Here is a 15,960-nt window from a genome sequence, read left to right as displayed (position 1 = left end):
CCTTTCAAGTGTTTTTGCAATAAATGGGAGGAGAGAGACAGGTCTGTAACTGTTGGTAGTAGAGGGGTCCAATGTGAGTTTCTTAAGTAGGGGCGTGACCTGGGCCTGTTTGAATGTGGATGGAAAAGTGCCGGTGAGCAGGGAGGTGTTGATGTGTGTGAGTGCAGGTGTGAGTGTGCTGGATATGGCCTGAAGGAGATGGGAGGGGATAGGGTCAAGGGGACAGGTGGTGGGGTGGCTGGAGAGAAGTCTGGTGACTTCAGTGTCAGTCAGTGGGGCGAAAGAGGAGAGTTCAGTGTTTGAAGTGAGGGTAGTGTGTACCGAGGTCTGAGGTGCTGAGAATGATGGATGATGTTTTCTCTGTGAAAAATACTGCGAAGTCCTCCGCAGTCAAAGATGAAGTGGGCGGGGAGGAGAGGGGAAAAGAAGAGAGTTAAATGTCTTGAAAAGCTCCCGAGCGTTAGGTGCATTGCTCACCTTGGTAGTATAGAAAGACGTTTTAGGTGTGGTAACACTAACAAAGAAAGAGGAGAGTAGTGACTGGTAGTCCCTTAGGTCAGCAGGATTCTTGGTCTTGCACCATTTCCTTTCAGCAGCCCTGAGTGTACGCCGCTGTTCATGGAGGACGTCAGACATCCAAGGGCAGGAGGGGGTGGCACGAGCTGGTTTGGACGACAGAGGACAAAGGTTATCTAGACAGGGTGTAAGTGTTGAGCATAAGGTGTGGTGGCAGTGTCAGCATCTAGAGATGCAAAGTTGGAGGGAAGAGAGGATGTCACTTTAGCAGAGAGGCTGCTAGGGGAGAGCAAAGGTTCCGTCTAAAATAAACGGGTGGTGGTGTTGATGTAGTGCATGTAGAAAGGAGCATGTTGAAAGTGATGAAGAAGTGGTCAGAAATGTGAAGAGGTGTGGTGCATTTACGGGTGTAGATGAGATCAAGCTGGTTTCCTGATCTGTGAATACTTGCTGTGGCGAGGCGCGTGAGATTGAACGTGGCGGTGACGGTGTGGAAGTCAGAAGCATAGGGTTTGTCCAGGTGGATGTTGAAGTCCCCAAAGACTACAAGAGGGCCGCCATCCTCAGGGAATGAGAGCAGCACATCTAACTCTTCAATGAAGTTGTGAAGAGGACTTGGGGGGCGGTAAACTACAACAACACTGAGCTGAGTGGGAGAAGTGATATTAACAGCGTGGTATTCAAATGAATAGTTGTTGCATAGGGAAGATAGTGTGGAATATTTCCAATTATTGTGGATAAGCAAACCTGTGCCTCCTCCTCTTCCAGTTTGGCGGGGAGTAGTTTGTGGAGAGAGCAGCGGGTGTGGCTGAGTCTTCAGGACGAATCCATGTCTCAGTAAGACCTAGAATGTGAATGTCAGACTGGCTGCCAAAAGCATGGATGAAGTCAGTCTTGTTCACAGCTGACTGACAGTTCCAGAGACCCACAGAGAGAGATGGAGGTGTGAATGGGACGCTCGTGAGAGTGAGCGCGTCGTGCCTTGCGTCTTGGGTGAGAACACTGTCTGCGGTGGAGAACAGGAATAAACTGTAAACACATGATGTTAGTATACAATTAAATAAAAAACAAAGGTATGTTAAATATACTGATGTGCCTTGCCGGTGTCTTTGCTCGGTGGAGTCGCGCAGGTAGAGTCGCAGGTCTTTACTCTCGCAGGTCTTTACTCTCGCAGGTCTTTACTCTGGTTTACCGGGCCAGCGCAGAGGCACCGCTTAAGTATGTGTTTAGATTAGTGCGAACAGTATACAGCTGAACACGCCTTCTCGATTAGCAAAACAAAGCCTGAAAGACTTGAATTGGCCACTGATCAAACAGCTATCAACTAGCTCCGTGCTTTTAAGTGCAAAACTATAATGTCTAGCCTTAATGAGTGGCTAACGGCAACTTAATGTGACTTCAGTAAAACAGTACCCAATGGAAGAAAAACGTTAAAACCTTAGCACTCACTCAACGATTAATTAAATAAACAAGCTCAAATAATCTTAACTAACAACAGACAACAGTCCAGTTCAACAGTTAAAACAAGGTAACCCGGTAAATGGCAGACTTGCGCACTACTGCAGACTTCTGATGACTTTTTGCTTCTCCTGAAGGGAAGTCTAAAATCACTTGGTTAGCTGACCTTAGATTCCTTTGGGGTTTGTGTACATGTAAAAGACCAGTTAAATAAGGGAGTGCCAAATTGTGTAAAACCTTGTACACTAAAATAAGTAATTTAATATCGACCCGTAATGAATCGGAAGCCAATGTGAAGTAGCTAAAATAGGTGTTATATGCTGGTGTTTCCCAACACCCATCAATAATCTAGCAGCAGCATTCTGCGCTAATTTTAAGCGAGTTAATAGCTCAAACCTGCATACAAGGAATTACAGTAGTCCATTCTTACATAAATTAAGGCATGAATAAGCTTCAAAGACACATCAAACTGAACCCCAAGATTCTTAAATGTCGATTTACAGAAACGAGCCAAATTCTAGACTAGACTAACTGAGAGAGAACTTGAGAGTCAGAGTTCCCAAACCAAATTACCTAGGTTTTACTTTCATTTAATGTAAAAAAAATTCCTGACATCCATAATTTGACTTCATGCAGATAATTTAGTAAAGACATTATAGACATCTTATCCTGTTTCCGTAAAGGTAGATACACCTGAGAATTGTCGGCAAAACAATGAAAAGAGAATCTATGCCTTTGAAAAACAGAACCCAAGGGCAGTATATACAATAACAAGATTGGACCAAGAATCGAACCTTGGGGAACACCAAACCTCAATGGAGCAGATTTGGAATAAGATTGACAGATATTAATAGAGGTCCTATTAGAAAGAAATGATCTGAACCACTCAAGATCCATGCCCACAGTCTTTTCTTGGCTTGTAATAAGTATATCGTGATCAGTTGTATCGAAAGCTGCACTTGGGTCTAGAAAGACTAGAATCAGTCACCAGTCAATCGAAAAAATATATAATTTAATATTTTGAGCACAGCTAAAAAGGCTGTACTTGATTTTAAGACTAAAAGTTTTAAACATGCTATTGTAGAGAGCACCTCTTGAAAGTGCTTTCTCAATTCATAGTCCTATTTGAAAATTACAGTTTTATCTTATTTTTTACAAAAGTAGTCTACGTACTGGAACTACTACTGATGTAAGACTTTTATTAACTAATGTCAAAAGACTTGGGCCAATAATCTCAAAGGTCTGTTTAATCATTTTTAAATAAAAATTTCAGTGTTACAGGATGTATTTTATTTATTTTAAAGGCACAATGTACAGTATGTACAGCTTATAAAAATTGTAGTATTATTTAATATCTCTAAATGTGGACCAAAGACATAGTAAGAGACCATTTATGGCCAGAGCAATGCATTGTCTCTGAGCTGCGTGGTGAAGACTGCACGGTCCATCACTGGGGCTTGACTGCCCACCATCCAAAATATATTTTTAATCTGTGTTTTCTACATTTACTGTACACAGTTTGTTTACACTCCTAACTGCTGGAAGATGAGTCTGGGGGCCAACACCTTGAGGCACAAAAACTGTTTTACCTTAGGAGGGGTTTTCAGTATAAGTAATGAGGAGTTTACCTCAGTTCCTGAGGAAGGTGTTACTGACAGAGTTTAAAAAGAGATTCAGTTTTGTTATGAAAAGGCCTTTCGTTAATTCATGCCTAATACAGAAGACATGAGACGCATCTTAAACTGCAGAGTTTAAATGTCCATGTGTTTATATCATATTAATTTGTCTATTTCTGTTATTCATAGAGTGGATATCAACCTTTTATCTCCCTGTTTTTGCTGTTGCAGACGCCGCGTATTATTTTGTGGCTGATGGTAGAGCTGGCCATCATCGGCTCTGATATGCAGGAGGTCATCGGCTGTGCCATCGCCCTTAACCTGTTGTCTGTCGGAAGGTAAGTGAAAAATGAATCGGTGCATTATGATTCTCGGATAAATGTGAATTGATCCACAAAATTATAAAAAATCAGGTTCTTTATAATCATACACACAACGTGTTACATTAAAGCCACAATATGTACTTAAATATCTAAAAACTATATAAGTTACACCTAGAGTACGTTTATACGACAACGATGGAGGAGAAAACGGAAAAGTTTTTCCTTTGCCTGCGCACATGCGCACATGCGCATAAAATGTTTTAAGATAAAAGCGCTTTTAATACACTTTGTCAGTGTGCATGTGTGTTTATAGTTTGAAACAATAGAAAATTCAAGAAACAATACAATTATTATTGTGACAATTGCAACAGAATTCACTTTTTAGGCTATTCACTTGCGAGGCAGCTGACTGGATGGGCCTGACTGACAGGTGTGGGGGACCAGGTCCACATGGGCCCACCCATAGCTACGCACTTAGTGCGCGCATATGTTCTGTACTATGGTTCTGTAGTTGTAACTCTGTGTAACAACAACAGTGTATTCTCCCATATTTCTGAATTTGTGCTGAATTGTCACCACTATACGCGATCTACAATAAAACTGTCACTCACATTTAAAATAAAAAAGCACTCATAACACAACAACACATTGATGAGAAGAGCAACAGCTGTAAAAGCTGCGCTGTAATATAGCCAAAATCACCTCATATGTCCGCTCTTCAACGTAAATGTAAGGATGATTTTGTCAGACGATGCCGCGTTTATAAATCAGGATGTTAGCAGCAGTAAAAGTAACAGCTGGTTGGATTAAACACGAGATGTTCTTGGGTCGTGTTCAGTTAATATTTTATTCTCGTTTTATGTCTGACAACAGATCAGCTAATATGTGAAAATAGCATTCAGTTGTGTTAAAATACAATATAGTGTGATAGATCAGAGAGTAGAAGCGAAACAGATTTCAAGTGCCAACACTAGACCAAAAGCACGTGATAATGTCACAAATATGCTAATTAGTGTGTGATGTCATCAGCACCACAGTCTCTCAAAATCCTGTGGGAAACACTGGCTATATTAAGCCATAAATCCCTCTGTACTCAGGGTGCCCTTTAATGTGTAATTGTTTACAGGATTCCACTGTGGGCCGGAGTGCTGATAACCATCGTTGACACATTTGTGTTCCTGTTTTTGGACAAATACGGTATGTCAGAGTGAATGTAGCATTGCAGAATAACGGCACGGATTTTGAACATACAAGTCTGAATGTTGTGTTTGTTTGTTTTGCCAGGCCTAAGGAAACTTGAGGCTTTCTTTGGGTTCCTCATAACTGTTATGGCTCTCAGCTTTGGCTATGAGGTACAAGACACCTGCTGTTGATAATTTCACATTATTTATACACAGGCAACATGTCCGTCTCATAACGGGTTTCTAATGGCTGTTTATAGTATGTGCGGGTGGGTCCAGACCAGGGCGAGGTTCTGAAGGGCATGTTTGTGCCGTACTGTAGCGGCTGTGGGCCTGTGCAGCTTCAACAAGCTGTTGGCATAGTTGGAGCAGTTATCATGCCTCATAACATCTATCTGCACTCTGCTCTTGTAAAGGTATGTGAACAGCAAATTAGTTTTTTTTTCATGAAATGCTAAACAGTAATGCTGCTGTGATATCTTTAATGAGAGGAAGCAACATGCAAATTACTGCGTATAAATGGACAAATGTCTATTGTCTAATGTCTAAATTAAACAATTGAAATGAGCACCCATTATGCCGAAAAGAGGCTGTGATTTTTACCAGGTCTTTTTAGTGGCCAGTGCAAAGTGGATCAATATTAAATATTCTCAGCGGAGGATCATTGCGACCGTTCCTGTCAGAAGTGTTCTAGTCCAGATGGACAGCACGGCACTCATGGCTTTCATCCTTTGTCAAGGCAGAACAAACGTTTAGATTTTTAAACAGATGTACTAAGGTTATGGCAGTAGCTGTCTCATTGGATTGAATGTAATCACCCTGATGCACAGATTGGAGTTACATTGGAGTTACATTTTTACTAATGTGCCCTTAACATTTGTATAACACTGAATCTGAATGTTTATATAGATTTTTTTTGGTGTTTGTTTAGTCACGGGAAATTAACCGAGCCAACAAGAAAGAGGTGAAGGAAGCTAACAAGTACTTCTTCATTGAGTCCTCGATCGCTCTCTTTATCTCGTTTCTCATCAATGTTTTTGTGGTGGCCGTCTTCGCTGAGGCTTTTTATGGAAAGACCAACATGCAAGTGGTGAGCAGGTTTTTTTTATATTTTCTTGCTCCATAATTATAATAATGTGAATATTGAAGATATATCTTATATAAGAATTGATGCTGTTTCTAAACATATGTAATTTTAATGAAGACAACTTATGTTTTCTTCAGAGTCAGACATGTAATGAAACAGGAAGCCCTCACACTGATCTCTTCCCAGTCAACAACGAAACACTTCAAGTCGACATCTACAAAGGGGTATGTTAGACACATTCGAATCCAAAATTACAGCTAATTTACCATAGTCACATAACCATACCAATTTGCAACACTTCGTACAGAACGAATATTGAATTGAAAAAGGTTGTGAATGAACTGCTTTTGTGCACTAAATGTCATTGTGCTACTAATCCAATGACCCAATTTACGTTGTGGTGATGTAACGAGTCATGAAACGCATTAAAAGATTTGTGTTGGTAACCAGCTAGTAATTTATATGTTTATTTGATATCAAATATAAGATATTGTTAATTAATGTAATTGTTGGTCTTTTTATACTGGAGAGACAAAGATGTCTCAGGCGCTGCGTTATGTCCCGGTTGCACCGCCAGTGCTGTTATACCTTAAAAATCACAAAATAAGATTAAATAAAACCTAAAACGTTTCCCATACAACAGAGAGCAGCCTGCATCTAATCTAACATATTAAATATCTGGCTTGGCTTACTTAAGTGACAGATTTACGATGTTCTGACTAAAAACGTTTTAAACAAGCATAATTAAATGGTAAGCACCACGTAAATTGTTAATGTTAATCATAATTGTATTTGTCATGAAATGTTATGTGCATGCGACCTTGCCAGTTACGGTACGAGTAGGTAGGGCTGGGACGATATATCGTGCATTTCTTATGCTCAGTTTCTCAATGAATTACAGTTAAATGCCGCCACATCTGAAAGTCAGAGGGTGCTCTCACGCAGAAACTCTCGTTTCTGACTTTTTTAAACAAATATCAGAGCCAGAAAAATGATATTTTATTTTAGAGAATATGACACGTTTATGTAGATTAAGACATGTCATGTCATGTTTATGTAGATTAAAACAGCCCAACAGTATATTAAATTAACCAACATTATAAATTTAAAACACAATAATGCACCAATAATGTTAATGAACAACATCATATATACTATTAAAACACTGAAATGGGCCGTTTTTGTGAATTACATACTTTTATTTAACTAAAGTTCTGAATGATCATTTAAAAATGTCAAGCCGTTACATGCACGCAATGAATCTTGGGATAGCCAAAGCTGTGAAGGATACATTCGTTCTATCCTTAAAAACCCACGGAAATAAGGTCGTATTTTGGGGCTGCATGTGAAGCAACCCGTTTTTTTTCCCTATTCATCTGCATTGCCTGCAAGTTAGCACATTTTAATTACTTAATGCCTACATATCAATGAGGCGATTCTGATGACGTTATTAATTTGACTGTATTCAGCTGTCGTTTCTTCATTTAGTTAGCATGTAAGTTAATGATATACTGCCTTAGCGAAACTTTAGCTAACTCAGCTCAGATGTGATGGATGTTAGCAAAACAATATTTGCGGTTTGTCTCTTGGATAATTGCCTCGAATTCACAGCTAGTCTGTTCATCACCACTCACCTCCACGCCAAGACAAACGCTACTGGAAAGGAGGGAGGGATTCACTTCTGCGGCTCTCACAGATGTGCCAAACGTGCTGCACACAGCTGTACACGTGCGCGGCTGAACGGGAGAAAGGCATCGGATTCAGAACTCTCAACATTTCCCGACCTGACCTGAGATTTTCTATTTGTTTGACAGGGAAAGCTGTGCGCCAACAGAAACACATACGCACACACACACACACGTCTGGTTTATTATCTCCGTGGGGACAGTCCATAGGCGTAATGTTTTTTATACTGTACAAACTGTATATTCCCCCAAACCCCCCCTGCACGTGCCTGGTTTCAAATGCTGCACAGATTGACGCATGTACTCAACTCATGAATCAATATTAGATGTAGTTGAATTGCGGTTACATGTGGTCTATCCTAGACACTTTTAGCAGACCATGGACTATTCTGATTATGTGAATACTGAATAATGTTAAATACAAATTGCAATAAATATTCTAATATTTTTCTAAGTTAAAAAATAAATATATACAGTATATATATAGCAGTAGGGGGTCTCGCATCATTGTCACCTTTTTTCACTCGGATGAGTTTGCTTCCCTAAGATATTTTGTGTTGACAGTCTCTCTTTATAGTATAACTTTTTTGTTTGGTCTTGTGTGATTCAAGGGTATAGTCCTGGGCTGTTTTTTTGGCCCAGTTGCACTGTATATTTGGGCCATTGGGATCCTTGCAGCTGGACAGAGTTCAACCATGACAGGAACGTACTCTGGTCAGTTTGTCATGGAGGTAAAGTTAATCTCATCTATACACTGGGTTGTAATTTGATGGGTTTTGTTGTTTGTTTGTTTTTATTTTATTTCTATGGCAGTTTGCATGGAAACTACCTTTTCTATGTCTAGAAAATGTTCTTGCAGAATTCCTTGTTTTAATTTGCTGTGGCTCTTTTAGGGTTTTCTAAACCTCCGCTGGTCTCGATTTGCTCGGGTGTTGTTGACACGCTCCATTGCTATCTTGCCTACTCTTCTGGTTGCCGTCTTTGAGGACATCCAGCATTTAACTGGCATGAATGATTTCCTCAATGTCCTACAGAGCATGCAGGTTTGTGTGACGTCATATCAAACACTGTGGGTTTGACACAATCAGAATATTTTGTTTGATGCTCTTTTGTAACTTTTTTATGTATAGTTGCCATTTGCTCTGATCCCGATTCTTACCTTCACCAGTCTGAAGTCACTAATGAATGATTTCGCCAATGGAATGTGAGTATCCGTGTCAATACTGCAGTTTAAATGGTGTGTCCCAATCCAACGGATCCCTGTGAAGTGTATTTGTGTGTAGTTATCTATGTGTATAAAATGTAAAGAGTATAAATATAAATTAATATGTTTTAGTATATGTGAAAAGCTGTTATGAGCATCATAATATTTGGGTAGTCACATCTCGTCTTAAACTGTGTTCATACCAGACAACAACATGCGACATTTAAATAAAAAATAAATAGAATCGATTGTAGTTTGTCACGTATCGCCAACACTGGTGGTCGTTCATTTAAGCCATTAGTCAACTATTCACACATTTATGATAACTCCCATAGTAGGAAGAATTACTTAATTTTTTTTCTTCTGTTGAACAGAAATGAAATCATTTTGAAGAATGTAGGACAGCAAACCGTTCTGGGGCACTTTTGACTACCAGTGTATTTATTTCTACTATAGTAGTCAATGGGTCCAAGAACTGTTTGTTTATAAGCATTTGTCCAAATATGTGTTCATCAGAACGAAGACATTAATACAGATTTGGAACTAGAGAGTTAGTCATTCATTTTTGGGTGAACTATCCCTTTAAGGGTGATCTATTGAGACAAATGCAATATGATATATTGCATTTACGAAAGATTTGTCCATTTAGGGCTACCATAGAAACATGCCGGCGCAACATGGCGACTTCAGTTTAGGTGGACCCATGGTGTATGTAGATATAGCTCATTCTAAGGTAATAAAAACATAACGGTTCATTACGTAAAGGCATATATTATATAAAGGCATTTATACACCTCTGAACACATAGTTATGTATGTTATATTGCATTTCTGTCAATAGATTAATATTAGAATATAGAATAAAGATTACACACAGGACCTTTAATAAAGGCGTTCTGAAATAAAGCGTTGCGATTTTGTGAGTAAAATATCAGTATTTAAAACTGTATATATTATAATATTTATATATATGTTTTTATATTATATACTTTATAGACTATAATAACTTTTGCTAATGATCTATGCACAGAGATTGAAATCCAGCGTATGATGTAGTACTTAAGCATTTCTCCAGTGAAAATAGCTGACACTCTCTAGAGCAGGAGTCTTCAACTAAAATTGCTTGAGGTCCAGTAAACGAACCCTCCTTACCAGCTGAGGTCCGGATAATTAAATACCTAAAAACATGAATTGATGATTTTTGGCAGACCAAAGATATAAACATGTCTTTTCATATCTATACGACTGCATAACAATTTCTGACAACAATATAATGAAGGAAAATGTGCAAAATGCCCTAATCTCTAAACCTGCACTGAACATTACATTCATTTCAACATGAACAACTTTAAAAGAAAACTAAAAAAAAAAGTTTTCTGCTGAACTGAGATTAACAAATAGCAGCATCAAGTTGTGACTGATCGTCCTCTGATAACATTTCAGCTCTTCTTGTGGTTGTTGCAGCTGAAAGTGGGGTTTGTTTAATATTTTCTTTTACTTAATGTCTTTATTTTCCTTCTAAAAGTGTTTCACACGCAGCCTCCATGCACTCTTTTACTATTTCCCCATCAGTAAAGGGCTTATGTTTTCCTAAGATCCACTGTATTCTTAGGGAACATTCCAGTGTTTCCCCTAGGTTTACTTCTTTGGGGGGGATGTGGTCTCTATATTTTTTGCGCCGGAGGTCCGGACAATGCTTTTTTTAATAAATAATATTAACAATAAATATAATGTTTTATCAGGCCATTTAGTTTATATTCTGATAGCCACAGTAAGGCCTGGTAACTGATAAAATGTGCTGTAGGCTCTGGTGCTGAAGCGAAGTCCTAGTGGTCTATTTGAATATTTAAAAAAATATTGACAACAAACTGTAACAACTGAAATTAATTTATCATGAGAAGTACTTACAACATTACTGACAGCCTTTCCATGCCATTCATACTAGAACTGATTCTAAATAATCTTTCTGATTAAAACATGATTCATTGTGAAATGCTCTTAACATGCTGATTTTTAATCCTTTTAATATCATTAATGCTAAATGTAGATATACAAGAAGTTATGGTTTATAATCTGTCACAAACAGTAAACTGACTGACAGCTAAAAACATTTTCGTTTACTTAAGCGTTACAGTAAAAGTGTCCATTTATTTACCTGCTCTTGGTGTCTGCATGTCTTTATATGCGACGCGTCTTTGGCTGGAGAAGCAGCGCTCACGGAGCGGAAAGGGTTCAAATGAAGCGCGTTTGGTGCTAAATAAAGATATTAGAAGATATAGCGCCAAAATAATTAACTTTCCCTGAGTGCGCTTGATGTGTGCAGCTCAGTTATGTAGACGTGCTGTTCAATTTAGACTATAAAAATAGTTTAATGTTTTTAATGGTTTATTATGTCTTGCGGTCTGGATGGAACGGAGGATAAGCTGGGTGAAAACCTGTCATCTGGTGGTAACTGGACTGTTGCTTGTCAGGGGCGGGGCATGCATCTTTTCTGTACTTAGACTCGGAGCAGGAGAGCGAATGTTGCCATTTTCACCACCCTGGGAGCATTTAAAAATGCCAATATTTTTATCTAAATTTCAGGTGGTTTTCCCACACGCGCTCTCTGTCTGCTGGTGGGAGTGTTGCACGTGTCTCTGTGTGCAAGAGCATGGGGGCGGAACTCGTTACGGAGAGCAGAGGGGAACCATGTAGAAACAGAAATGACATGCCTTGTAAATAAGATAAATAACATAATGCTATTTAGCTTGTTTAATACCAGAACAAGGCATAGACATGTTATATATGAAAGGTAACCTTAAATGATTTCTCTTATGATCTGGAGCTATATAAAAAGTAAAATGAACTTGACCTTCAAGGGGGGCGGGAATCCCCTAAAACAATGGTAGGGGAAACACTGCATTCATATGCTCGTTGTTGGGCGGTAAATGAGTGAGGGAGGACCCGTGTAGATCGCTCATACTGGGCTTTGAGCTAATATATTTTCCGTGTCCTTACCTCAGACTGCTGCGGGCAAGTTTATTCAAAGTGTCTACACGTCTAGTTTCATAATGCCGTTTAAGGTTTCCACTTTTGATAACTGCAACAGACTCCGAGCAAAAAACGGCCTCGTGCATGTTGATGCAGGAAGAATAAATTCATCTCGGAAAACATGGTTTTCAGCGTCAACTTTTCTGACTTTTGAAAAGGACATTGTTTTTCAGTCACTGACAGTTACATCTGTCTGCGTGCTGTGCAGCGAGTCTGTCTCGGCTCTTTTCACTCATCGACATCTGAACGTAGCAACAGTGCGCATATGTTAACTGTCCGTGGCGCCGTAGGACCCAAACGGCTACTGAGCGGACCTTGATGTGCCTGGTATAAATTTGATTGCATTAGAAAATAATGTTAGGCGTTCATTTATTTATTACGTCAAAAGACTTTGCGGTCCGGACGGACGCATCTTGAGGTCCGGACAGACGCATTTTGCGGTCCGCATTCGGACCGGAGTCCGCTAGTTGGTGTGACCCCTGATCTAGAGACATGCGTTGTTGTGCAAAGGAAAACCATGGAGTTGCTTCTGCGTTTATTACTACACCACTGCTTCACTACGCCTCGTACGATATGTCCTATGCTGGAAAACCACTCTCGAAAGTACATGTAGGTCGTTGGTAGAAGCTAGTTATTCAAGTTTTAAATATGGAGATTTTTTGCTTTGCTTTATTAAGCCCCTGGTGCCTCATTTATCAACCGTGCGTACGCACAGATGTGTGCGTAGTGAGTGCATAAGAACTGTGTGAACAAAATGTGGCATCTACCAAATTGTACTTATATACGGTGACCGGGAGGGGACATGCTCTTTTCACTTAGTTTTGTCGTGGCCACAAGATATTACCTCGTGGGAACGTGATAATATATTGTGGCCATGAGATCAGCTTGTTGAGGTAACGGCATCCTTATGTTGTGGCCATGCGATGTGAAGTCGTTCCCTCAAGATCCTATGGTGAGGGAACGACATCCTTTCTCGTGGCCACGACTTTGTATGTTGAGGGAACGACATCCTTATCTCGTGGCCACGACTTTGTATGTTGAGGGAACGACTTCCTTATCTTATCTACGACTTAAATGCGTGCGCGCCTATTAGCGCCTGGAACTATCAGAAATAGATATAATAATAGATAGTATAATAATAAAATAATAATATTTATTTTTAATTAAGATATAGCGCTGAACTAATTAAAAAACACACATTCATTTCCTTTTACTCGTTTCTATTTTTTCCTGTGATAAATTAATAGGTTTAATTGCGATATGGCTGGGCTGCACGATTATGTCAAAAGCATATTCTTTACATTATTCCCCTTGATATTGTAATTGTAATTATTAATGATGATTCATTTTTACATTTTATAATGATTTCAAGGCTCCAATTTCGGCGCGGGATATCGTGCATACAGTAAATTAAATCGCCTTAATAATGCGAGAAGTTCCAGCACAAGTGTTGGCCTATTTGCTTAATCTCGGATCAAATAATGAAATAAACATACTGACGAGAACGAAATGAAATCAACATGTGAAACAGTCTGTCTTTATTCTAGAATTTAATTCCACAATCAGCGTACCAGCCTTCTCTGTCTTTAAGTCAAACTGGCCCATATTGCTTTAGAAGTACTGCGCTTCTGGAGCACTCCGCATCTTGTCCGAAAAGCAAAGTCTGAAGTTATAAGCCTATTTCATACAGAGATCTCAGAAAATTCACGCATAATGTGTCCCAGGATTTGTCTCGGGATGTCATATTATCACGCAAAATGTGTTGCAGGATCGTTTGATTTTGGTTCACACTGCCAGTGATTTTCTGGAATGTGTGCGTGCGTTCACACACATATCGTAAAGTTCCAACAAATATATAAAATGTAATGTACTGTGTTACGTGCAATTTTTTTGTGAACGGTTAGGGCTGTCATGGTGAATGAAATTTACTTGCAGTGGTTTAGGTGGCTCAATAGCCACTTTCTTTATATTTAGTGCCAAATATAGGCCCAAATAAGATTTATTGTTGGGTTATTATTATGTTGTATATATTGTTGCTTTTTAAATGTTAAATAAAATACTTTTTATTTATATATTTATTGGTAATTGCAGAACATCTAAGAGCAATAAGAAGGTAAGGACTATGGTAAGGACTGTTAAAAGATGGACCAATGAAACAGAGCGGGCCTTACAAGCCTGTTTCGAGTGCACCGACTGGAGTGTTTTTGAAGCTGCTACCACTGATCTGGACGAGCTCACAGAGACTGTAACATCATACATAAGTTTCTGTGAGGATTTGTGCATTCCTACCAGGACTTCCTTAAAATACAACAATGATAAACCATGGTTCTCAGCAAAACTCAGACAGATTCGCCAAGCCAAGGAGGATGCCTACAGAAAAGGGGACAAAGTCTTGTACAAGCAGGCTAGTAACACATTGGCAAAGGAGATCAGAGTGGCAAAGAGAAACTACTCTAAAAAGTTGTAAAACCGGTTTTCAGCCAACGACCCTGCATCTGTGTGGAAAGGCCTTAAAGACATCACCAACTACAAGCCACCATCCCCCAATTTTGCAGGCAATCAACACCTGGTCAATGATCTGAATAACATTTAATGCAGATTTGAAAATGCTAACTTTACACCTCACACCAACTCTGACATTCTCTCTACACAACACCTATCACCTTCAGTCACCCCACCTCCTGCACTTCAGATCAGTGAAAAGGATGTGTGCCGAGTCTTTAGGAAACAAAAGACAAGAAAAGCACCAGGCCCAGATGGTATCTCCCCAGCCTGTCTTAAAAGCTGTGCTATTCAACTGGCCTTCATCTTCTCACAGATCTTCAACAGATCACTGGAGCTGTGCACAGTTCCTTCCTGTTTCAAGCACTCCACCATAATCCCCATCCCAAAGAAACCCAAAATCACAGGACTGAATGACTACAGACCCATCGCTCTCACATCTGTGGTCATGAAGTCATTCGAGAGACTGGTACTGGCTTATCTGAAGGACATCACAGAACCCTTACTGGACCCCCTGCAGTTTGCCTACAGAGCAAACAGGTCTGTTGAAAATGCAGTTAACATGGGGCTGCATTTTGTCCTGAAACATCTGGATAGACCAGGGACCTACAGTATGTGAGGATCCTGTTTGTGGACTTCAGCTCCGCTTTCAACACCATCATCCCATCACTGCTCCAGACAAAGTTAACCCAGCTATCAGTTCCTGGCTCTATCTGTCAGTGGATCACCAGCTTTCTGACAGACAGGCAGCAGTTAGTGAGAATGGGGAAACTCACATCCAGCACCCGCACAATCAGCAATGGCGCCCCCCAGGGGTGCGTTCTCTCCCCACTGCTCTGCTCCCTGTACAAAAATGACTGCACTGCACAGGACCCTTCTGTCAGACTTCTGAAGTTCGCAGACGACACCACACTCATTGACCTCATCCAGGATGGTGATGAGTCTGCGTACAGACAGGAGGCTGAGCTGCTGGCTGTCTGGTGCAGTCATAACAACTTGGAGCTGAACACACTTAAAACAGTGGAGACGATTGTGGACTTCAGGAGAAACCCCCCTGCACTCCCCCCTCTCACTGTCATGAACAGCACTGTGGCAGCAGTGGAGTCATTTAGGTTCCTGGGCACCACCATCTCTCAGAACCTGAAGTGGGACAATCACATTGGCTCCATTGCTAAAAAAGCCCAGCAAAGGTTGTACTTCTTACATCAGCTGAAGAAGTTCAACCTACCACAAACTTATTAAAACAGTTTTACTCATAGACTACTGTCATAGAGTCTGTCCTCTGCTCATCCATCACTGTCTGGTTTGGCTCAGCCACAAAGTCAGACATCAGAAGACTACAGAGGACGGTTCGGACTG

The 15,960-nt window shown here is 40.0% G+C and overlaps 1 protein-coding gene across 1 annotated transcript in view; it reads left to right on the top strand.

Annotated features, from left to right (window-relative positions):
- Positions 1-15,960, top strand: part of slc11a2 (solute carrier family 11 member 2) — a 99,081-nt gene that overhangs the window by 69,331 nt on the left and 13,790 nt on the right. The window contains exons 6-14 of the mRNA XM_057327185.1: positions 3,822-3,928; positions 5,040-5,110; positions 5,198-5,265; positions 5,355-5,510; positions 6,026-6,184; positions 6,319-6,405; positions 8,478-8,597; positions 8,760-8,909; positions 8,997-9,070. Coding sequence (XP_057183168.1) covers positions 3,822-3,928; positions 5,040-5,110; positions 5,198-5,265; positions 5,355-5,510; positions 6,026-6,184; positions 6,319-6,405; positions 8,478-8,597; positions 8,760-8,909; positions 8,997-9,070 — 992 coding nt within the window. The remainder of the gene's footprint in view (positions 1-3,821; positions 3,929-5,039; positions 5,111-5,197; positions 5,266-5,354; positions 5,511-6,025; positions 6,185-6,318; positions 6,406-8,477; positions 8,598-8,759; positions 8,910-8,996; positions 9,071-15,960) is intronic.

Source organism: Triplophysa rosa, unplaced genomic scaffold (genome assembly GCF_024868665.1).
Source record: "Triplophysa rosa unplaced genomic scaffold, Trosa_1v2 scaffold183_ERROPOS166712, whole genome shotgun sequence".
In the NCBI taxonomy this organism is placed as follows: domain Eukaryota; kingdom Metazoa; phylum Chordata; class Actinopteri; order Cypriniformes; family Nemacheilidae; genus Triplophysa; species Triplophysa rosa.
The sequence above is the reverse complement of the archived record's forward strand: the minus strand, read 5'-3'. Positions and strand labels throughout refer to the sequence as shown.